At 50.3% G+C, this 24796-nt stretch overlaps 1 protein-coding gene across 3 annotated transcripts; it reads right to left on the bottom strand.

Annotated features, from left to right (window-relative positions):
• OCRL (OCRL inositol polyphosphate-5-phosphatase) lies at positions 1-24631 on the bottom strand. 3 transcript variants are annotated; one of them, XM_054075463.1, is made up of 23 exons: positions 24417-24631; positions 23318-23397; positions 22557-22595; positions 21768-21878; positions 21599-21691; positions 21077-21197; positions 20826-20987; positions 20203-20304; positions 19612-19726; positions 17783-17899; positions 17446-17633; positions 15865-15976; positions 14602-14711; positions 13463-13598; positions 12215-12325; positions 11749-11914; positions 11295-11530; positions 6927-6950; positions 4253-4372; positions 3957-4041; positions 2810-2937; positions 1529-1640; positions 1-1415 (listed from the first exon to the last, which is right to left on the bottom strand). In XM_054075463.1, exons 1-23 carry the CDS (start codon positions 24581-24583, stop codon positions 1291-1293), a joined length of 2760 nt encoding a protein of 919 aa, XP_053931438.1. In that variant the 5' UTR covers positions 24584-24631; the 3' UTR covers positions 1-1290. The 3 variants fall into 3 exon arrangements, with proteins under 3 accessions (XP_053931438.1, XP_053931439.1, XP_053931440.1); XM_054075464.1 differs by having other exon boundaries at positions 21768-21875; XM_054075465.1 differs by lacking the exon at positions 6927-6950.
• Positions 24632-24796: the final 165 nt, after the last annotated feature.

Below are 24796 nucleotides of genomic sequence, written 5' to 3'. Positions count from 1 at the left end.
TTTGTAACAGTTTCCCAATAAATTATGTAATTTAAAAATTTGTAACAAAAAGAACAAGAGCCACAAGGTAGGGGAGCTCCCAGCAGCTCCACCAGCACATGGGGACTTTGGAGCCACAGGGACAGCCATGGGTTGAGGACAGGCATGGGTGGGGGCTCCAGGATCACAGGCTTCCCCCGTGTCTGGCAGCAGCCTCCCTCAGCCCCACGCAGCCCCTGGCCTGAGCAGGCAGGACTCTGCTTAGTGTTTCAGGGAGCGTGGCCTCCCTCCAGCACCCAGGGGTGCCCCCTCCCAAGCTCTGTGTGATCCTGGTACTACAGTTTCTCCCACACCTCCCCCCCAGCTGCTCCTCTGGGCCTTGTGAGAGATTTCTGGCTCTTCCCACCTCCTCAAAGGCTGCACCCTCTGGTAGGACCTCAGGGAGAAGGGGAAGGACAGCATCCAACACCGCCTTGGTCCTACCCCTACAGTCCTGCAAGCAGGGCCGCGAGGGACAGGAGCTGCCTCCTGCTCTGTACCATGCCAGGGACAGCCCTGGAGAGGCAGAGTGCAGCTCGCTGCCCCTCCGAGTCACCCATCACCTCCTGTGTCCCAGCAGGACATGGAGGCACAGGGGAAGGGGAGAGAGGAGAGGCCCAAGTGACAGCGGCAGAGGCTGGGAGTACAGAGAGACCTGTTTGAAGGGAAGGGACCAAGTGTCCTGGTGTTGCTCCTGGGACAGCCATGGTCCAGCATTTACAGCACAGTGACAGGCCATGGGGTTTGGCCAGGCCTGCTGCGGGGCAGATGGCGACATGTGCTCCCCACAAGCCCAGGGCAGAGCACGGGGCTCTCACAGTCAGTACCCACACATGCCTCCCACCGGAGCATGCAGGCTGGGCACCAGGCAGCCGTGCCATGGCCCTCAGAGCACTGGCAGTCTCCACCCTTCCCCACAGTGGCTCCAGGAAGATGGGGGTGATGAGGAGAGAGAGAGAAGCATGACTCGGGGAACTGGTGACACTGCCACGGGACAATCGGGCCGCTGGCACAGTGCTTGGCTATCAACAGATCCACCTGGCTCCCAGGGAGAAAGCAGGAGGCTCCTGTGGTGGATGGCAGTGCAATGAGCGCACAGGTCCTCTGCAGCGTAGGGTACAGAGGCGGGAAGGAGAGGGGAACACATCCCTGCCTACTGTAAACACGGCACTTGGAGCAGCTTAGAGCTCGTTACCCTTCTGGAGCTGTCAGAGGCCCAGCCTCAGCGCAAGGCTGTCAGTACGGGCCTCAGCTTTGGCACGCAGGCAGGAGTCACTCATCATCCCCAGCAAGCAGGAAGCTGTAGAGGAAGTTGATGGCACGCTGGCGGTCCTGCTGAGTCTGCTTTGCCATCAGATTGGGTGGAGGGCGCAGGATGAGGCTGGAGAACAAGGCGGCTACAGAGAGAGGCAAAATTATTTCTCAGTCAGAAATGGAGAACTCAAAAGATGCCAGGAAGGTGTTATGTTTCAGTGAGGGCAGGAGAGGAGCAGAGAAATGACACCCTTACCAATCATGGCAACAGTGACGTTGTTGTCTTCCGAGTATTTGAGCAGCTCTCGGAGGAATGACATTAGGTACCGAAACACGCTGCGATGGCAACGAGGCAGCTGAAAAATCACCTGCAAAGAAAACAGAGGCTGGAAGCTCTTCCAGCTGACATCGCTGCAGCCTGCGCACACTGTGGCACTCTGGCGTCCAGCCAGGCAGCCTTCCCTCTTCTGCTGCCTTGAGGCTGCTGCGTACCCACTGGTACAAGCCACAGCCCAGAAAGCAAGTAAGAAACCACCAGGTGTAGAATAATAGAATCCCTAGGTTGGAAAAGACCTTTGAGATCCAATCCAACTGTACCCGTGCACTACTAAACCACATCCCTAAGCACTTCATCTGCCTGTCTTTTAAACCTCTCCATGGATGGGGACTCCACCACCAACCTGGGCAGCCGTTCCAGTGCCTGAGAACCCTTTCAGTGAAGAAGGTTTTTCTCATGTCCAATCTGAACCTCCCCTGGTGCAGCTTGAGGCCATTCCCTCTCTCCCTCTCGTCCTATCACTTGGGCGAAGAGACCCACACCCACCTCTCCAAAACCTCCTCTCAGGCAGTTGTAGACACTGATAAGGTCTCCCCTCAGCCTCCTCTTCCTCCAGTCTAAAAGTAGCCTAGTGCTGATGGCACTCTCGTGGGCTTTGGCTCCTGGTAACACTGCCTCTAGGCTAAGAGCGTTACTAGGCAAAACCTAGCGCTGCCCCGGGGCTGCTTCCTGTTTCCAGTCAGATCCCAGGTCTTCCCCCTTGGCCACAGAGCAGCAGCATGAGGACCAGGCTTCCCAATGCCAAGACTGAAAGCGTTCTCCAAACAGTGTTCCTCAGCTCAAGGACACTCTTGGCCTTGCACACTGCCCCACCAGTTGTTTTTAAGAGTCTCTCAGTCCTAGTCCTTAAGGAAAGCACAGGAACTGCAGGTGCTTAAGAACTCAAGACCAGCAGAGGCTTCCACTCCCCGGGGCTGCTCTTCCCTGTGTACTCTGGGTAGGACAGGGAACACATGGGGTCCCTTTGGGAGCCACCACAGAGACACAGGAGCACTGATCTTGGGGCAGGGAAGCACTGACAGAACACCCAGATCCTGCCCACAGCAAAGAACCTCTGAGTATCTGCTCCCGAACATCCTCACCAGCTCACAGGAAGGGAGTGGGACCCAGCAAGCCCCAGGACCAAGGCAGGGATCAGGGAGGTAGGGAGAGATGCCTTGAACCTGTAGCAAGCAGACAGAGACAGAGGAAGCACCAAACCTGTCGGCACAGCCGGCTGCTGTGCGACCAGTCCAGGCACCGCTGATACAGCTCGTAGCAGATCACCGGCTCTGGCAGAGCTTCCAGGAAGATGAGGAGTGCTTCAGCCACAGAGTGGTTGCTGCCCGCTGGACCAGTGAGAATCAAGGGGCAAGTAGAGCAGATGGATCACCTCCCTCCCTCCCTCTGCTCCCTGACTCTCCTCCTTCCCAGTTGCTCAAGTCTCTGCTTACTCATAGAATCATTAAGGTAGGAAAAGCCCTCTCAGCTCATCCAGTCCAACTGTCAGCCCAACCCCACCATGCCTGATAAACCATGACCCCAAGTGCCACATCTACATGGTTTCTGAACTGCCACCCCAGGGATGAAGACTTCACCACTGCCCTGGGCAGCCTCTGCCAGGGCAGCCTCTGCCAGGGCTTCGCCACTCTTTAAGCAGAGAAATTGCTCCCAATATCCAATCTAAACTTCACCCGGTACAACTTGAGGCCATTTCTTCTCATCCTCTCACTCGTTACTTGGGAGAAAAGCCCAGCACCCACCTCACTCCAGCCTCCTTTCCGTGAGCTGCAGAGAGCAATGAGGTCTTTCCTCAGCCTCCTTTTCAGGCTAAACAGTCCCAGGTCCCTCAGCTACTCCCACGAACCCTGTTCTCCAGACCCTTCCCCAGCTCCATTCCCTTCTCCGGACGCACTCCAGCCCCTCAATGTCTTTCCTGCACTGAGGGGCCCAAAACTGAACCCAGGACTCAAGGTGCGGCCTCACCAGCGTCAAGTCCAGGGGGACGATCCCTTCCCTGCTCCTGCTGGCCACACCACGGCTGAGCCAAGCCAGGATGCTATTGGCCTTCTTGCCCTCCTTGCAGGTCTTGCAAGCTCTCTGCCTAACCGCTCCCTGACACCAAAGCTCTCCTTCTCCTCTGTTATCGCCCATCTGTGGTAAATGCTGGTACATCCATCCTGCACTGTGTTTGCCCACCCTCCAGCCCCACAGAAGTCCTCTGCTCCATTAGCCCCCTCTCGAGATCATGCTCCTCAGTAAGGACTCTGCCAGCTAAAGGTCATAGACAATCTCTTCTGAGAGAGAGCTCTTCAAGCACAGCCGAGATCTAGCAGGCTCCTGGAAAAGCCAGGCACAGCAAGGATACGGATTGTCTCAGGGATACTGGTATCCAGGCAGTCAATGATCTGCTCCAACTCTTCTTGCATGCCTGGAGTCTGGAACAGGTCCTCCTGCCAAAGACAGCACAGAGACAGACAAAGTCACCTTCCTCACACACGGACAGGGGGGTGAAAGCTGATACGCCCAGCCAGCGTCTCCAGCACTGGGGAAAAGCCCTGCCCTATAAATACCAAACTGGAGCTGATCTCCAGGTGCTAGTGATGAATCAGGTCATCACGCTCCTGCAGAGCTTCCAGGCACTGCAGAGGCCCTCTCCCTCACCTGGTGACAGGCATGCTTGAACAAGTGGTCCACCAAGAGCCAGATCTCCTTTGGCACCTGCAGCGGCATCCCGCTTGCCTCTTCACCTTCCAGCGAACACATCTGCAGAACGGATTTTTCCTGGTGGCAAAGAGCACACAAGATTTGAAGGAAACCTCAGTCCCTCTGGAAGGGCCTTGATAAAGAAAGCCTGGAGAGGAGAAGCAGCAGCACCCAGGACTCATCTTGGCCCTCATTTGCTTCTACAGCCCAGAGCCATCGCTCCATAGGTCCCAGCTCTGCTCCCTGTCACTCCCCTATGGAATGCCCAGGGCAGTCTGACACTCTGAGCAGCTTCCCAGCCACACCAGCTCCTGCAGGATGGGGCTCCTGCTGGCCGAGGTGGCCCATCCGAACCATGGCTCCCACTGCACCTGCAGCCAATGCTCTGGAGGATGGGAGCCCAACGCGTCCTTCTGCTGCATCAGCTTCCACATGGGCGAAACCCTTCTGGATGCAGAGGCGAGGCCGCGCCTTTCCCAGCTCTCGTGTGCTCTGACCACATCTGCTCTCTGGGCTCTAAACCACTCCAGTTTTCCTCTGTTTCCTTCCCTATCTTCCTAAGGAGAGGTCTCTGCTGAACAAAGACCCCTGACACCACTGTCACCCTTTTCCACTTACTCACCCAAAGCAGCCAATGAGCTCAACTGCTCAGAAATCTCCATCATGTTGGTCTTTAAGGGAATCAATGTTTTTTCGCTTGATTTTATTCTTGTTTCATGACTGCTCACATTCCTGTGTGCTCCCAAGGAGGAAGCCCTGCACAGCCGCCCTGAAGCACATTCAGCAGCCGCACCCAGAGAAGACCAGCACAAGCGAGAGCCCAACCCAAGGACACCAGCAGAGAGGAGCACAAGCCCAGCGCTAGGAGCGTTGTTTCAGCTGCAGGTTCCACAACTGTCACTCACAGCCAGCTGGGCCAAGGGTCTGCACCCACAGACACCTCAGGCTGGCACGGACAATAGCCACGCTTGCCACACACCAAAGCAGAGCTTTGCTTTGCCTCGCACACCACGAGATTTCAGCCAGCTGGCAGATGCTGGATCACAGCTACATATCAGCCTTGCTCATCCAAGCACCCAGAGAAGGTTTGGAAGCAGCAACATTAGGCAAGTGCGTTACAACTTTCCTCTGAGAGGGAAAACGTGAGAGCTGTGGACCCTCTAGGGTTCTTCAACAGAAAATCCCCACACCAGGCATCGCAGCGCTGCAGCCAAGTGCCAGAGCAGCACTCGACCCAGCCAGGCTGCCCTCGGCATGGCTGAAGAGCTGTGGAGATCCCCAGGGAAGGCGACCCCAGCTGCTTAGAACAGAGCAGGAGGAGGAGGTGGCGGCTCGGAGCAGAGGAGGAGGAGTTTTCCTTGTGCCTTGGGCAGGCACCCAGCGCCCTCTCCTGCCATGTGCGAGGAAGGGAAGGCACCGCCGTGTCCTCTGCGAGAACAAGATGCTCTGCAAAAGGAGGTTCTCAGAAAGCAGGCACAAAATTCCTCCCCTCCCCGCTGCTAGGAAGGAGTCTGGGAGCTTTACTCGTTCAACACCCGAGTTCAGTCCCTTCTTGGAGGGGGGGAGGTGGTCATCCATACCCTCTCCTGTTCTATCCTGACACTGCCCTGACAAACACAAGTCACCTGGAGCAGGAAGCCTGGACAGAGACAACTCAAACAAGTTCCTAAGCATCTGAGTGGGTGCAGGGGGAGCAGGAGCAGCACTGCCACACACACAACACCTGCTCTTTGAATGACAGACCTGGCTCACCTGGCTTCCAGTCCAGAGCACAGTGCAAAGTAAAGCGGTGACCCTGCTCAGGTGTGGGTGGCTGCGAGAGCTGGCAGCCTGAGCTCTGCTGCTCCAAGCAGAGAAACCACAGAATGCTTTGGGCTGGAAGGGACCTTTACAGGTCATCCAATCCAACTCCAAGGCAGGAGCAAGGACATCTTTAACCACATCAGGCTGCTCAGAGCCCAATCCAACCTGATCTTGAACACCTCCAAGGATAGGGCCTCCTCTACCTCCCTGGGCAACCTGGGCCAGGGCCTCACTACGCTCATTGTAACAAATTTCTTACCTATAGCCAGTCTAAATCTCCCCTCCCTTAGTTTAAAAACACTGCTTCTTGTCCTGTCACAACAGGCCTTGCTAAAGTCTGTCTCCAGCTTTCCTATGGACCCCTTTAAATCCCGTGTCCTGTGCCAGGCTCTCCCTCGGCCTCCATAAAGACACACCAAGACTGAAAGAGCACAAGGCTTCAGTTTACTGACCAAGCCCTCTCACCCATACTAGGGTGAACCCCACCTTAAGTGCATGGTTAAAGCTCATTCAGATATGTCAAAGGCTGCCAATCTTTTGTGGAAATGCCCATCATTGCTGCCAGGATTAGGAGAGCATTTCCCCCCTCCCCACTCCCAAACAAATTTGGTGAGCTTTAAGCAGCTCAACTGGGCTGGCCCTATCTTGGCTACGGGATCAGTTTGCACTCCTACATGTTCTTCTCTAGCTCACAGCTGTGCTAAGAGGCTTTGCTGGAACAAGGGCTCCCTCTGCACCCACCTCCCCCTTCCCTCTTCAGCAGCAAACAAGGGGAAAACGCTCATTCTTTAAAAACAAGTCATTGAGAAGCAGACTTCCCCAGCGTTACCTTTTCTAGGAAGCTGTCTTCTCCCTGAGCGCAGTGGGAAAGAGAGAAGAGGAAAAAGTATCGTTAAGAAAGAGAATGCACTCAGATTAAGCAGAAACCTAATTTGCATTACAAGAACACGCTGAATGCCAGGTCCTTCACACATTTTGCTGAGGTGGCCAAAGTTAAAACCTTCAGGGAGAGATTTGCCTGCCAATTAGCAAAAATCCTGCTCACATGATGCACAACCCTGTCAGGATTTCTACAAACTTCTCAAAGGGGTCTTGCAGCAGCACCGTTCATGGAATCACAGAACGGTTTGGGTTAGGAGGAACCTTAAAGCTCATCCAGTTCCACACCCCTGCCATGGGCAGGGACACCTCCCACGGCATTACAGGGCTCCAAGCCCCATCCAACCTGGACTTGAACACCTCCAGGGATGGGGCAGCCACAGCTTCCCTGGGCAACCTGGGCCAGGGCCTCCCCACCCTCATAGTGAAGCATTTCTTCCTAATGTCTAATCTTCCTCCTTTCAATTTAAAGCCATACCCCTCATCCTATCACTGCATGTCTTTGTAAAAAGTTCCTTCCCAGCTTTCTTGTAGCCCCCTTCAGGTACTGAAAAGGTACCACTATAAGGTCTCCTTGGAGCCTTGTCTTCTCCAGGCTGAACAACCTCAACTCTCTCAGCCTGTTCTGAGAAAGGGGGTGCTCCAGCCCTTGGATCATCTCCGTGGCCTCTTCTGGACTCACTCAAACAGATCCATGTCCTTATGTTGGGGATTCCAGAATTGGACACAGGACTGCAGGTGGGGGCTCACAAAAGTGAATCATCTCTCGACTTTCTGGCCACAGCCTAGCAAAGAGTCAGGCCGCAGACAGAGCACAGGTGTCAACAAGGAAGAAGTTCTTCTTGAAGCTCCCCAGTCAGGAATAAATATCCCTGTGTTATTTCAGCCATTTTCCCTTGTGAGCAGGCCAGAGATAAAACATTCACTAGGCTAAATCTGTATTTCTGAATGTGTGGCAGCTGTGGAGCTAACAGGCCCCCTAAGCAGCTTTGTGTATAGTCAGGGAAATGAGCGTTTGTGCTCAAAAGCCCAGGCTGCTCGGCTTTCTCGACCTAATAGCATTAACACATTGCAAGGAGGAGCATGCCAGAGCTGCCCCCCCCACCCCCGGCAGCATGTCCAATCCCTCAGGTGATCCTGAAACACAGCATCCTTCCACCAGCACAGGCTGGCAGTGCAAGACACTGTTTAGTAGAGTCCACAGGAGGAAAGAGAAGATGGTTGCTCAAGCTCAGTTTTGGCAGATTGACCTTTGGGGTTGGAGCAACTGAAAGCCATTGAAGGGCTGAGCTGGAAACACAGCTGCAGGCACCATGGCCCAGGGCATGCCTGGGCGGGAGTAGCATCTCAGGCTCCCCTGCGACTTCTGCAGTACCTCCTTCCTTTGCAGGCTTATCGAATTTTAACATGGGCACAACAGACTGGCCTCTTGCAGAGAGCAGCTTGCTCCAAACAGGAGCTGGTGCAGGTTCTTCTTCCAAGGCACAGGGGGAGGGACTGCAGTCAGAGGTTTGGGAGGCCAGATAGCCATGCTTACAGGAGAGCAGCTTGTTTTGTAGCTGGGTGAGTCATCTCCACGGTCTCTACCGACTGACTGCCCTGCTGTTCATCTCTCTTCCTGTAGTGTTCAGCACAACTAGCTCCGTGAGACAAACCTGCTCCTGACACAGACTCTTCAAGAGGATTTTAAAGTCCACAATAGGATCCCAAGAAAAAACAGGATGAGATGCTCCTACTATAATCCCAATGGTGAGATAGTCAAGTGTCAGCAGGTTCTCCCAGGAGGAGAGAAATTTCCAAGCAAGGAATAAGGTCCTACCTACACTGTGCTATCCTGCATCAAACTTCCTCTCAGACCCCTACAGATCCACGTGCTCCAGATCTCCTGCTGAAGACAACAGATATAGTCTAGCTAGGCTGAGGAAAATGCCCAATGACAAGCCTTAACACTGCGTAAATAGAGGAGGGAAAGTGGTTCTTAATACACAGGCACACTGCCTTCCTTGCACACATAACCATCAGCTAAATGCATGTAACTGGACCAAAACACTTCTAGGCTGCAGAGTCGTCACCGTGTGCACTGCTCTCCCTTGCAGAAAGTGCTCAGCTTGACCGTCTCCAAGAATTTCTCAATTCACAGGTAGGATCAAAACCACAAACAGCTCTAACAGGACAGCAGCTGTATAATCTAAGCAACTCAATTTTTGCTTTGGGCCATCACACATCATATTCCTTGAGTTTGCTTAATGCGTTCCAATTGAAGTACTGCAGTCATGCTGACATCACTGACACTAGAGACCGTTCCTTTGCTGCAGATACTGGGACAAGGCGCTCTTCTCCGACTGTTTTGCTTCCTCTGCTTCTGTATGTTTCACTGAATAACAGAAGAAGGAAATCGTAGAATCACTTGGTTGGAAAAGACCTTTGAGATCACTGAACCCAACTGTACCTGTCCACTACTGAACCATCCCTGAGCACCTCATCTGTCTGGCTTTTAAACACCTCTAGGGATGGGGACTCCCCCGCTGCCCTGGGCAGCTGTTCCAGTGCCTGAGAAACCCTTACAGTTTCCTGATGTCCGATCTAAACTTCCCTTGCCACAATCTGAGGCCATTTCCTCTCATCCTATCACTTCTCACTTGGGAGAAGTGCCCAGCATCCACCTCGCTCCAACCTCCTTTCCGAGAGCTGCAGAAGTTTCCCCTCAGCCTCCTCTTCTCCAGGTTAAAGAGCTCCAGGTCATCTCAGCCGCATCAAATAAGACTTGCTCTCCAGTTTCTTCACCATCTTCATTGCCCTTTGCCAGACACGCTCCAGCCCCTCAAGGTCTTTCCTGCACTGAGAGGCCTCTTCCTGCACTGAACCTAGGATTTGAGGTGTGGCCTCACTAGCACTGAGTTCAGCGGGACAACCCCTTCCCTGCTCCTGTTGGCCACACTGTTTCTGATACAAGCCAGGATGCCAAAATGGCTTTCTTGGCTACTTGGGCCACTGCTGGCTCATGTTCAGCTGGCTGTCAAATCTGTAGGTAATGGAGTGGAGAAGCCTCAAAACACTCTTGACTGTGAGGACAGAAGCTAGGAGTTGAGGCCCAGTTCCTGTCTATCAAGCAAGAAGTCAGCGCTGAGCACTAGGCAGGAAAAAGCAGGCAGAAATGCCACCAAGACTGATGAAGTGCTCCAGACCAAGCTCAACATACTTGTTCTACAAGACTAACTTTCAGTCAAATCTTGAAAAGCCTGAGGAGTCCAAGGCCCGGATTAGCAGCTTGAACTGAAGAGGCACACAATGTACATTGCCACCTGAATTCTGCTTAGCCTGATCTTGTGATTACAAAAATAAAAATTCAGGTATGAAAACACTTTCTGGATGTTGGGCCTGTGGGAAAAGCAGACACCTACAACAAAAGGTGGAAACTGGAAAAGGCAGCAAGAGGCACGGTGCAACTGCTAAAGGGAAGAGAAAGTGGAAGGAGATGGGAAATAGAAGCTGTCAAATCTACATAGGTGAAAAAGGAACAGCTCACTAGACAAAAAAATGCATGCAAGGATGTGACTGCAAGATATGAGATGAGACGAAAGGTATCGCTTTTCAGAGAGACTAAAAGAACAGGGCTAATCTTTCAAGTGAACAAAATAGAAATGGCTTTCCTGGATAATCAGACTAAAACTCAGGAACTGCTGACCCTTGCTGAAGCAAAGCCAGGAAAGGCCATCAGAAGAGAGGAATGAACGCAGCCTGAAAATGAGAATTAACACCCCTCAAAATGAGTTTTAATCTCAGAAACAGCCACGAGATACCAAAAAGACCGAAGATGACCAGGGCACAACCGCATCCCCTTAATAGCAAAGTCCTTTCTTCGGACCTCCTGCTTTGGCTTGTTCCTTCCCCTATGCAGTGCAAACGCCACACGTGCCCATAAGGATCCTGCAGCCCTTGTCACTGCAGAAGCAGCCTACGCACCTCGGAGGGCAGCATTTCAGCCACATCTCTACGACACACCAGGGCAACTCAACTGAGCCCACCAACACCAACGTGGCAGTAACACAACACATGGTGCTGCAATCACTTTTTTGTTCCACCAAGCAATATTTAGAACCCGTTCAGACCAAGGGGATAAAGTAAAGGCTGTCAAAAGCCATTGCTTGTGGTGGAGGGAAATAATAAAAGAGCACCTCAAGCTCTGGAAAAAGTAAATCCGCTCAAAGCCAGCACAGCTGACCCAAGCTGAATATATTTACTCCTGTTTTTAGGAGTAAACAGAAGGGAATATGCTTTCTCCCTCTTAAGAGAGCTGCTCCAGAACACTGCTACTCACCAGGTCAATGAGTTTGGTGACCGGAACTTCTCGGATCGGTCGTCTCATTCGGCATAAAGCCTCCAGGGAGGTGCCAAAGCAGCTGGGCAGGTAGGTCCCACTGATGGTAAGGAAATAGTCCTTCCCCCGGTCCAAGTGAAGGACAAGAATGTCCTCAATGCTATCCTCGCCAGAGTTCAGAAGGGTTACCGAGTCCTTACTGACGTACACATCCAGGGAGATGTCCGTGCTCTCATCTGAACAGACAGGAGCTCTCAAGAACACATAGACACTCCCCAAAATGCATGACAAGGACAAACATAGAGTGGCAGGGACAAAGTCCACAAAACTGAGAAGATAAAGAGACAAGGATGATGGCAAGAAAGGTGAGACACAGGAGAGACAGGAAGGATTGAACAGAGATGGGGTGGCAGTCTACACCAGTACACACTGTAGAAACCCTGATAAAACTCACCTGGCTCCAAGTAGCCTTCACAAGGCTCAGCCCGAAGCCATGGCTTACAGTAGTGGATATCGTTGAGCTTTGGGATGAAGGAGAAGTGACAGGTGACCTGCCCGTTATTGGTGATCTGGAACTTCTGCTTCTGCAGCTGACGGAACTTCACATTCTCAAACTCAAACTGCAGAGCAAAGAGAAAGCACAAATCCCGGTAGTGACCACAATGCAGCACACAGCTAGGCACCCCAACTCTGCAGTGGCAATCCGTGACTGAGAAGCACCCACAACACGCAGAACCCCTAAAAGAAGATTTGCCAAGAAGGCAAGACAACAATGCCCCTTCTCATCTAATTACTGATCATAAGATAAAGTTCAATTTCCTATAATCTGTTTTTCCGAATCAAAGTCCTTAACAGTAGTTCTACCATTTCTAAGGCTGATGTGTTTGGGAAGTGGACAGAGATTCAGCTTTCATCCTTACTTCTCTCCTGCTTAGCTCCAGCGAAGGAAGAAAGTCGTTCTCCATTCTGTCCATTAAACGAACAATGTCTTCAAACAACTTCCGATACTTCTGCTCATCCACAACCTTTACCTGTAGAAAATGAGAAAACACTCAGCAAAGTTTCTGACCAGCTTCACAGGAACTCTTTAGATCATGAGTAAACTGCAGAAGGGAGATATTTCTCTAAGCACTTGCTATATGCAACTGAAAGGCTAAGGGAATTTGCACGTACAGCTGCACCTCCAAACCACGTATTCAACTTTGTGCATATTTTACCCCTACAGATGTTAGTGGGGTCTTTCTGGCCACTGTTCACACTATTGCAGATGACGGGGGTGACTGCGGTGGGACAGAATTGGCATCCCACAGTGTTATTCATGATTCTCCAGAGGATGAAGAGGAGAAGGGCTCTCTTTTAAGGAGACTTGAGGTATCCAGAGAGCAGAAGACAGTAAAGATGGACATGGACTGCCTCTTCTCAGTCTGAGAGAGCTGCGATTGTTCAGCCTGGAGATGAGAAGGCTCCAGGGAGACATTAGAGCAGCTTCCAGTACCGGAAGGGGGCTACAAGAAAGCTGGGGAGGGATTTTTTACAAGGGGAGGGAGTGATAAGACAAGGGGAAATGGCTTTAAACTGGAAGATGGAAGATTTACATAAGACATCAGGAATAAATTCTCCACGATGAGGGTGGGGAGGCCCGGGCCCAGGTTGCCCAGAGCAGTGGTGGCTGCCCCATCCCTGGAGGTGGTTCAAGGCCAGGTTGGATGGGGCTTGGAGAACCTGAGACTGTGGGAGGAGTCCGTGCCCATGGCAGGGAGGTGGAACTGGATGGGCTTTAAGGTCCCTTCTGACCCAAACCATTCTATCATTCAATGATTTTTAGCATGCGTTATACCCTAGAAGGTAAGCAGCTTCATTAAAGCACTCAGTAGGAATGCCTTTCTCTTTACTACGTGACCCCATCTGCTCAGGTAAACTCCAGCGATCACCCATGTTACTGTGGCCTCACGCTGGCCTGCTGCTGCCCAGCTAAGCCGCGTCGCACATGAAGACCACAACTGTGGAGTTGTTTGTTGAGCAGAGGCCAGCACGGCTGCCAGGCAGCAGCACACCTCCACAGCAAACACACCTTAATGTCTATTTACTCTGTCCTCTTGCAACAGCATTCGCAGAGGTGTCCTGACTCCCGCGGGAAGGCATGACAATATTGTCATATAAAAAGTTACCCCGATGCGGAAAAGGGCGCTGACTGGCTTGTGGTCACTAGTCTTCAGGTCCATATGACTGCAGTACCGTAGCTGATTTACATTCCCTCCTCTCCAAAGGATTCTATCACACCACGCTGGCACACGACACTTTCCACTACAACAAGAAACAAGTTACCAGGGAAAGCGAACAATCCTAATAAACCACCTAAATTGTTCCTCCTTCCTAGCCAGGCAGCTCCTTCCACACCCACCCTCAACGAATGCATCAGCAGGACGGGACGAACTCCTATCACTTCCCTCAGATTGAATAGATTGTTCGTTCTTCTGCTCTCTTCCCCTTTCCCTATACAGTAGCTAAATTTCCCGTTCTTTCCAGTTTCAGGAAATAAAATAACGTAATGTCAAACAAGACTGTTTCCACAGCCTGAAATCATGTGTACTGTGACGCCAGCTGCACTAGTTTTCTTTTCCTGCCAAATCTTTCTGCCCACTACAATCTGATCCATCGTTTACTGTTTCCACTATGAAAAGCTACTCAGGTATTACTACTATGTTATGAAGTCTGCATTCTGGGTTATCCTTCTCCAGATTAACTACTGTGCTGATTCATAAGCACAGGTAGAGTAAAATCCGATTGCTATGTGGTTTGCAGCTCCTTCTTGGAAGTTTCTCCACTTAGAGCAAGCTTCTGCAGTAGACGCAGAAATATCTGTGGGAAGCACCAAGCAGTGAGCAGCAAGCAGGAATCACTGCTGCTATCGCAGCGTAGCCACCCCTGCGGGTGTGCAAGTCAGGAGACAGGATGACTCAAGAGAGAGCATTTCCTTATCTCTTCAACTTCTTTTATTCCATTTGTCTGTTTCTATAAGCAGAAAAAAGCCCCTCCAGTGCACAGACACCTGTGAGTTCATGCTTTACCTGGCCTTCATCTACTGGAATCAGCAGCAACTGAGGTTTAAAGCATGCACCTGGTCAATGTATTCAGGGTCTGTTTCCTCTACTTTCCAAAATAAGCAAAGAAGTACAAAGTTGTCTGTGCAATCCAGCCCTCACCATAACACTGAGAAGTATTTAAAGCTCTAGGAAGCAGGAACCACATTTTACGAGAAAATACTCTTCATGTCATAGGTAAAGAAGTCCATTGGCAGCTGATTTACCTGGAGTCCCAGCGATCTGTTTTAGAGTCATATTTATATGTGGGGATGAATTTAATCTCTCCCTCAGTGAAATCTGCAAATGCTTTCTTTTGAGTGCGCTGAATATTCAGCTAAAGCAGAAAAAGAACACTTTTTTAAAAAAGAAAATCAAAACAAAACACCCCCACACACAGCAGAGCATCAGAGCATGGATCTATCAGCAGAACAATTGCAACCTGTGGCTGTGGGATTCACCACACATCCACCAAACTGTCCCTCAGACCTTTAACAAAGGCAAAAATTCAGCACATCAGTGAAATGTTTTCTATACAGAAACAGCAATTGGCACAGCACTGCTTACCCAACTGTGCAGAGAGCAGAAAACAACAGTTATATTTTTCCACTTGTGCTAAACACCTTCATTAGTTTTCCAGCTCAAGCATCGCCACCATTAATATTTCACTGACAATCATTTCAGCAAAAGGCTCTAGAAGCATGCGTAGCTGACAACCTGACACCACTTTCCTTTTCTCACTTACTCTTCTGAAAAACCTCCCAGTTGTTTTCCTCACAGAAATCTGAGCTACAGTTGTGTTCTGCAAGCAGCTCTACAGTACAGCAGAACTGAGCTACAGAACAGAATCAATCAAACTTACTGTTCAACTATGTGTCAGAAATGATATTGCACTACTACTGTTCATGCTTCCCAGGTACAATCCTTCAACTTAAAGGCACACCTGGTGCTGCCTTGGTTTTCACTGTGCAAAGAAATGCTGAGCGGGGAAACTGATTGGAGGTCAAACTGGCTGGGCACAGAGCCTTGGTTACAAGCACTGGTCTCCAAAATCAATACCTCTTCCAGAACACCGATTGCGCAGCTTTTGTTGCTGTTACAAATCCCTATGTTCTAGCTTGCAGTTCAAACACAGAGAACTCTTCCAATGAGGTGTGTTCAAAACCAGGTTGGATGGGGCTTTGAGCAACCTGAGCCAGTGGGAGGTGTCCCTGCCCAAGGCAACACGGTGGAACTGGATGGGCTTTAAGGTCCCTTCCAACCCGAACCATTCCATGACCTTACTGTAATTGCTCGAGTCATCCAGTTAACCCATCTATTTTTGTTTAGGAGTTGACAACACCAGGACATCTAGAGCTCTGCTGAGGGTCTAGTGTCTACACCCAAAGACACTGATCACAAAGTGTTTGCCAGCTCCTCCCAAGCACAGGTAGATCTTAAACAAAGATAAACTTACAAGTGCAGAGCAAACCTAAGTGGAGTTCACTGACCTGGTCGTATGTCAGCAGCTTCTGAAGCTCGTTCTTACTGATAAGACTTTTCACTTCACTGGCATCTGGGAGACAAAGCCTGTAGTTCAAGTCCCCTAGCCAGATGACAACACTGAAAATAAAGACCAGCATGGAAAAGAAGAGCCAGTAGTTAGTACTGCAGGCCACGCAGGGAAGAACAAGAGTAGGGTGGTTGGTTGCTGGTGATTAAGGTCGAGACACACAGCAGACAAAAGGAGACATGAAAGGTCGAGTCTGACAGTAGAAATCTCTAGTGGCAGACAATATTACAGTATTAAGTCCATCACCTTTGGAATCCCATGAGGGACTGAAAATTTAGTCTAGTGAGAGATACCTGAGTTTGCCTCAGGCTGAAAAAGCCTGCGAAAACCACCGGCTCTCTAACAGTGAAACCAGTGCATCTCACCAAGCTTCACAACCTCTCAAGCTACACAAAATCCATCTAGTATTCAGGTTCTTCTCATGTACAGAAGAGGGCAATGACAGAGCTCGTTAACTGCTTGTCAACCAGTTAAGCAGACTGATGTGCACACATCTGTAGGCTCATAACTCATGTGATATCATGGTTTTACCAGTTCATTTTCCACCACCTTTCTTTTGCCGAGATCAGGCTGCTATTGTATCATTGACCAAGCAAAGACTGACCAATGCAGAAGCGGCAAAAGCAGAGTTAGGTTCCTGTGGAGTTTATGACCTCCAGAATGTTATTGTCCTACTTCACCCATCAGCCATATCTCACCAGCACTTGCTCTTACCCTGCTGGGCTTTCAAACTGACCTGCAGCCTTCTCACTACCAGGGGCTAAAGAAACACCTGTGGTATTCACTCTTTGCTCCATAAAGGATTAAAATCTAAACTGCTCTCTAGTATCAAAGCTCTTCCTGTTTACAGTCAAATGTCAAAATTTCCACTAGTAGATTATCAAAGACAACATAATATTTTAAGGGTTTTTTTTCTATACTAATCCACTCTGCATTTTATTTTCAGTTAAATATTAACCACAGAGGTTTTGTATCAGGTTTAAGGGAACTTTTATATGCTTTGTTGTATGCATGCTTGAGTTTGATTTAGATTATTCAGCACTACTGACACCTCTTTAAAAGTAAGAACAATTAAACCCCAAATCAAGTTTTCCTGTGCATCATCCAATTTATTTAAAAAGAAACAGAAATAGCAATTTTAAGCACTTACTACTCACAAAAGCCTCTGCCCATCTTGCTGTCCCCTTTTCTTCCCCTACTCACACTCCCGCCTCCCACACAATAAAACCCTCTCAGTTTCTTCAAATCCTGTAGCATTAAGGAACAGTGCCTGCTGAAATGGAACTATTATACACTACATATCTGGAAGGAAAAGGTCATTGCAGACAGGTTGCACAAGTCACCGCAATGAGGTGACCACATAGTTTGCCTGCAGGAGCTCTGGCGCACCAGAGGCCTTGATGTTTTCAGCTCTGTTAAGCCGGAAAACTTCTCTGCACTATCTCCTGTTGCTGTGATTCTGACTAGATCTGGATCATTCAACATCACTTCAAAAGTGAACATAGCAGAGTCAACTTACTCGTGTTTCATTATGTTGAGCTGAGGTAGACTGTCATCGGGGGTTACGAAACTCATTCGAGCACAGATATCCTTATAATCCTGATTTCGCCGCTCGAAGTCCTCCACATGAGCAGCGAGGTGCGAATTGACAATGCAGAAGGTCGTGTTGTGGAACACAAACCTCACTGCCACGCCGCCCTTGTTGCCCTGGGGAGAGCAGATATCAGTGGTTGTCAGAGAAGGTGGCAAATGAGGCACCAGGAAGGAGATGGGATGGCACGGACAGCTGAACAAAACCAGACTCCACTGTTTCTTGCACAAATACAGGGAAGCAACAAATGGGCTCAGTGACTCACCATCTTTCCCATGATTCCTGTGCCCACAGACTCCATCATGATGTCTCTGATATTGCTTAGCTGATCCTTCTTAGCAAATATGAGCAACATCATCCCAACTAGACGGACCATTTGCACCTGCAAAAAAATAAAAGGGATCCGAGTTCCCAAAAAGGCAGTGGAAATGCAGTTCTGATTTTTTGCTTCTCTGGCTCTCCCTGTTCCTCATTATGTTTTGTACTTAATCCCTGTGCGCAACACCACCTAAAGGATCTCCTCTTCCAAAACAAGGCTCTGGAGGACAATCTGTCATCCTCCAGCAGGAGGATGTGCTGAGTTCACTACATTCCCTGTTCTGGTGCTTCCCTACAAACAGGGCTGTCTTGCAATGTAACAGAAACTTAATAATCTCATAACAGATCTGTTTGTGAAGTCTCAGCCTTTTACTCTAATCAGCAAAGCAATCAGAGGAAGATATCAAGTTAGGCAGAGAGCTGCTGTCTCTGAGGGCTGTGGGTCCACCTGGAAGTTGGCGCTCACCTTTGCTTATTCAGAACCGCAGCAGAGCCCGCGACACACGCTAGAAGGGAAGAGACAGAAAAGTTCTCCCTTCCTGAGGCAAACATGCCTGGAACATGGCATGTGAAAAGGCAGCCATCTCCAAGCTATACAAACTGCTCGCTGCTCGGAGAACACTTGTTCTCTAATACGAGGAGTCCCTTTCTGGGGCTAAGGAGTTCTCCTCTACTGCAGGGCTCAACCCACAGGTGTCAACACAGTGCTGATGCGCACTGTCCTGGCAGGGAGCTCAGGTTTGCCTCTTCTTTCACACATGTGCTTTCCAGCCCATGACATCCCTGTCCCTCCAAAACAGCAGGGTCACAACTTTGAAAGCCAACCTACATGCTTACTTTAGAGGCATAAAACCATCAAGACATGTTGGGATTAAGTCTACATACTAAGTGAAGAAGATGAAACCAGAGATTCCGAAGCACCCAAGTACTCAGTGCACTCTGCAGCAGAATTTGCAAGCAACTGTCTTATTTATGGTTTCAGTCACTTCTCCCTGCCTACAGCCAAGTCCTGTCCTCTCACAAGGGTGGGAGAAATTCACCTAGAGCTCAAGTAAAGCAAAGGGATGGGAACACAAGCCGCTCCATTCAGGTCATGTCTCGATGAATCTCAGCTCAGTGAGGTGCTTTGTTTTCCTGCTTGTGATTACCTATAACACACCCACTTAGCTCAGAGCAAGCAGGACAGCGGTGTGACAGTGAACACACAGACTGAGAAGGAAGGGGAAACTAGTTAATGTATTCAGGGCTGGTACCTACAGGAAAAGGCTTGCTACAGCTGAGATAAACCACAATATCCTGCTCTAAATCAGCGAGAATAAAGTCCTGCTGCCACAACTGAAGAAATTCTGTCCGAAGGCAGCACCCTCTGGAAGATTCACCTCAAATTATCCCATTCCTTCATGGAAAAGCTATTAAGTTAACTTACCAGCTTAAGACAAAGATGAGAGGATAACATAAAGAATTTGAACCCACTGTTACGATTCTATTGAGCATGCTACTTCCCTAACACCTTTACGAAGTTATTTTGACCCCCGTCTTCATAAATTTCTACTTTGAAGTGCAACACCTCCCTGCAACTGTGGGCCAGAAACAGACTCTCCAGATTTACTTCTGCAAACTTGACACGTGCACAGGTATACATATGCCAGGTACACACCCCAGGTTTCTCTGATCACTGCTCTTAGGGTCAGGTCAGGAAAAAGGAAGCTCATTTCAGTTTTCTTTCCAATCATGCCAACCCTATGACAAAGCCCCGCAACGCTGAACAGAACTCACTTTCTTATACTTAGCTTTTGGGTGCAGGGACTTCTCCACAGCAGCCAGCCACTCTTGCTCTTTTACAGAATCCAAATAGAAAAAGGCCTCTGTGCTGAGGTCCAGCTCCTGGAACCTAAAAAACCAAGCCAACTTAGCACATCTCTCCTGTTCTACAGATCACCCCATTACTACAGGGAAGTCCAACGTGAAACCTCTAGAAACAACTCTTCTTTGGAAGAGAAGTTCCTTATTGCCACTCGCTAAATAAAGTGGCAGAATTTAATTACAGCGCCTCCAAGACCCTACTGCAACACTCTCCAGCAACCCTCTTTCTGAGAAGTATTACTTTAGGCTGAGAACAACCAGAGAGCTCTGCTGATGCCTCAAGGAAAATCTGTTTTGTTATATCATGCCATCCTCAATTAACCTGATACTCCGCCTCATCCAAATAGCTCCTTCCCCTCAGACAGCTCTTCTGAGACACAGCTCAGCTTTGTGAAGCCTCCAAGAACACGACAAGAACTTCAAAGAAATGCAGCCCATCAAAATCCAAGCAAGAGCAACAAGAAACCCAGCCCTGTAAGTAAACAGGAGGTCACTGCTACACACCCGATGCAGTAGAAATCTGGAGGCTCTGTGTCACACACCAGCCAGGGCTCCAAGCTGCTGTCTGGAGACTGCCCGTTCACATTCCACGTTCCCACAAAAAATCTACAAAACAAAAGCAGACGAACTGTTAAAAAACACAGTTAACAACCGCATCAGCCCAACCTCTCCACTGCAGGCTGGGAGCAGACATATCATGAGCTGTTCGTGTGCCGGGCCATGCCAACTATAGGGTAACAAAATTCCTCCAGGCTTGGCTTATTTTCAGTGATGCTCATCGCAGGGACCTTCCGGAATGCCTCAAAACTACTGGGGCCAGCAAGCAGGCACTTTCAACATCATACCACATAGGGCAACACCAAGACAGTGCGGTGTGGCAGCTGCCTTTACCCTCTTTCTGCCCAACCTCTTCAGTTTGACTTGAGGGCTAAGAGATCTGGCACACAAAGAGGAAAAGATGCAAAAGGAAAAGCTGCACTGCAGGCAATTATTGGCTTTCAGTTGCACTGCTCCTTGTTCGGCTACGTTAGCAGCTGTCAGATTTCAAACCTGAGCTAGATTTGAGTTCACAAAGAGATGAACCAGCTTTATCTCTATGCACACTGTTCCTCAGTCACGGTTCTAACCTGAAGTTTTCAAGGTTGACGTATGCCTTCTCTCTCTTGGCAAGCAAGTGTTTGATGAGACCTTCTCTTTGCCCCGACTGAGTGCTGGGCAAAAACATTTTGCGCATAGTGTTAGTCACTTTTGGCTGGTCTCTTGATGTGCCTTCTCTCTCTCGGTGAAATCTAGGAAGGAAGCAAGAGCAGAATTAAAACTGGCTCTGCTATCTATGAAGAGAAAGTAAAAAGGGAACAGATTCACCACTGTTACTTACTGCCTGTTTGGAGGCACAGGAGGAGGTGGAGGTTCCCGGCGAGATCCTATTTGGTGGTTTTGCATGTTTCTTTTCTCTTCTAGACTTAAAGCATTGAAGTCATCCTCAAACTCCAGAGGACCTATAATGAAAATACCAAGGACATTGCCCTGAGAAACAACTTAAAACAGCTCAGATGAAGAGAGGAAACAATATAACTCAATAGAAAGTGAAAAGGCAATAAATCAACTCTGATGACTCAGGGAATCAGAGAAAGGGATACCAACCACAAGTCAAGGCAGGAGGGAGCTTAACATACACAAACCCAGGCACTAGGAAGAAGGCAGTGCTCGGGAAGAAAGGAATGGCCCAGAGCAACAGAATCCGCGGACCAAAGTGTTTTATTTTGTGCAGGGTTGTGAAGCGAAGAAGTGGGGCAGAGGCCAGACTGCTGAGTGCAGGGCCAGACAAAGCTCCCTGCTCCCGAGTGCCCCATTACTCTACAGACCACAGAGTGTAGAAAGGTGACAGTCAGTTTGGTACCTGAAGAAGAGGCCTGTGGTAGACCTGGGAGGTTCTTCTCCACCTGATGCCAGCCAGCTGAGTCCTTTTTGGGAAGAGAAGCTTTCAGGTGGGCTGGGAAACAAAAATGACCAGTCAGAAACTGCTGGCCGTCAGATGATTTCACAAACCCAGAAGTAGTTCTGCTTACCTTCCTGTATGCTCTGCACTTCCGAAAGGAATCCTAAGCAGTGCTCCTCATCAGGGATTTCGAAGAGCCGCTCCGCTGTCTGGTCACCTTGTATCCGGACCTTACAGCCTGCTTCAGGCACAAACACAGACTCACAGCGTCAGTCAGGGCTGGATCACAGATATGATGTGCCCTGAGAGTGATCAGGCTTTCTACATATCCTTTAAGCTCATCAACAAAAGCCAGCTTCCCACTAATGTTTCCAATGGAAATCTGCACCTAAGCCAGTTTCCCTGTGCCTCTGAGATCCTCCCCGCCGCCTCCCTGTGAGTATCATCAGTCGTGTTTGCTTGGTTTTAGGAATACTTCTCCCTACTGCAATCTCGCAGCAAAGAGCTATAAAAGTAATAAGGAAAGTTTCTTGAAAGGGAAACCAGAATCAGTGACTAGAGAGAGTCTTGTCAACACTGAAAAAGGTAGACAGTAACTTAGGCTCGAGTACAGGTCAAAGAAACAAGACAAGAATGGTTCAGAGTGCAATGCAGAGCCTTGAGAAAAGTTTTAAGAAGCTTGAACCATTGCCAGTGCTTCAATCTGGGCATTTAAGACCATGTTTTTCATGATAACTGGCTGCCTAAAAGGCTCAGATAACAACATTAGAGGAAATACAATCCCTGCCTGTTCCAAAGACAACAAAAGCATGGAGAAAGATTATGAAGCGGCAGGTAAAATGAGCGCGTGTCAGAGCCCAACAGGCAGCCTGTTTCCTGAAAAGAGCTTTAGCCACACAACTGCTGTTATTAAACTTACTGTTTGTAGCTATGTCAATCAGTAGAGTCTCTTCTGCCTCTGGAAAAGAGAAAAAGGAACAAAAAGAGTTCAGAGCACTGCAGTTACCGAGCACTCAAAAAAAGCATGCTGCCTGCTAATAGCCACAAGACTCCTAACAAAGGAACAAGCAGCTTTAATTGACACCTGTACTATAAATAATGACTCTGTCAGTAAATACAGTTATATTTGGACAGCCTGGAGAACCGTTTCCCACAATCAAAGTGTCACAGGGGAAGACTGCTAGTATTCAGAGTTCTCGCATATCTGGATGGTTTGTACTACTTCGTGGCAGCTCCTTTGGGAAACACCAACCTAACAACAAATTTCAGAGCTTATCTACACCATCCCTGGAGGTGTTGAAGGCCAGGTTCGAAGGGGCTTGGAGCCCCCTGATCCAGTGAGAGGTATCCCTGCCCGTGGCAGGGGGTGGAACTGGGGTGACTTTGAGGTCCCTTCCAACCCAAACCATTCCATCACTCTATGAAACACTGTACAATGCCAAGCCCACCACTCATCTGAGCCAGCCAAGCTCCTCCCAGCTGTATGCTGACATGGAAAGATTTCCTGCTCAGATGAGGAAGAAGCAGGATTCCATAAACAGCACATTTTAGTTTCATGGGAAGCATTCAGCCTACACAATGCTTCAGAGGCAGGTCAAGAAACGCCACTAAATGCAGATTTTGCTGATAAGCAAGAGTGGATTTGTGCCACAAGAAAGCCCATTCCAGGAGAGTCAGTACCTTGTACGCATTTAAAGCGGCTGTTGATAGGAATGTAATCCGGATCAGAGTTTTCTTTCTCCTGTGAATGGATAACTATCCTGGAGACAGAAAAAAGGCTCATAAAAACATAGAACCCACTCTCTCCTTGCAGAGAGACATATAGTCACAAGAGCTGTCCTTACAGAAATACAATGTTTTATTTCTATTGCTGTACTACCATGATAGGAGAAGATAAAGACTCAGAGCCTTACAGGATGTGGGTCCATGTGATGAAAAACGCAGTGATACTTGGCTTTCGCTGCTGCAGAGCAGCCTTAGCAGTGGGGTGGCAGCAGCTCAGGGTCCTGGAGAAACCCAGAGGAGCAGGGAAATGGAGTGGATATGCATGGGGGTAGAAAGTGAGTGCTGTTTAGCTTTCACTGCCACAGGGTAGCCTCAGCGGTGGGGTGGCAGTGGCTCAGATTCACAGAGAAACCCAGAGGAGCAGGGAAATGGAGTGGGAACGCATGGGGTGAGAAAGCAAGTGCTGCTCAGCTTTCGTTACTACTGGGCAGCCTCAGTGTTGGGGCAGCAGTGCCTCCAGCTTCCAGAGGAGCAGGAATGCATGGGGTGAGAAAGTGAGTGCTGTTTAGCTCTCAGTGCCACAGGGCAGCCTCAGCGGTGGGGCGGCAGCGGCTCAGGGTCCCGGAGAAACCCAGAGGAGCCGAGATATGGAGAGGGAATGCATGAAGTGAGAAAGGGAGCGCTGCTCAGCTTTCACCGCTGTAGGGTGGCCTCAGCGTTGGGGTGGCAGCAGCTCAGGGTCCCGGAGAAACCCAGAGGAGCCGGGATCCAGAGGACACCAGTAGAAGCAGCCCAGAAGAGCCACGAAGCCGCCGTCTCCCCGGTACTGCCAGCAGGACCCCGGCCCCACGCCGCCCTGTCCGCACGCAGCACCACAACAGCTTCCGAGCCCCCGAGGCGGTGGCAGCAGCCCAGGCTAGCTCAGGGCAGGCGCGGCGAACCGAGAAAGCGCCACCCTCGGCCCGCTTCTCCCCGGTGCGGGCGGGCCGAGTCGCCCCCGGCCCGGCTCCCTCCGGTACCGGCAGGCACAGCCTCCTCCCGTCCCCGCACTCACCCGTAGCGGCCGCCGCGCCGGGCCAGGCTGAGCACGCAGGGCTCCCGCCGCCCAGCCCGCAGCTCTGCACCCGCCACGCTTTGCGCCGCCGCCAAGGGAAGCGCCGCCCGCTGCCGCCCGGACCCGGCGGAGACCACAAGCCCACAGGCCGCGCCGGGCGGCTCCATGGCGCCGGATCAGCGACACTCCCGACCGCGGCCAGAGCGTGCGCGCCCCGCCACCGCCCACAGCGCCCCCCGCCGGCCGGGAGGACCGCGACGCCGCCACGCAGCACAGTGCCCTCTGTTTCCCAGCACAGCGCCTCCCGCTGGCCGGGAGGACCGCGGCCCCGCGCCCACCCCGGGATCCCCCCTGGGTGCTGAGGGCCAGGGGTGCCCCGC

The sequence above is a fragment of the Cuculus canorus genome, chromosome 10, assembly GCF_017976375.1.
Source record: "Cuculus canorus isolate bCucCan1 chromosome 10, bCucCan1.pri, whole genome shotgun sequence".
NCBI lineage: Eukaryota > Metazoa > Chordata > Aves > Cuculiformes > Cuculidae > Cuculus > Cuculus canorus.
This window is presented reverse-complemented; position numbering and strand designations above follow the sequence as displayed.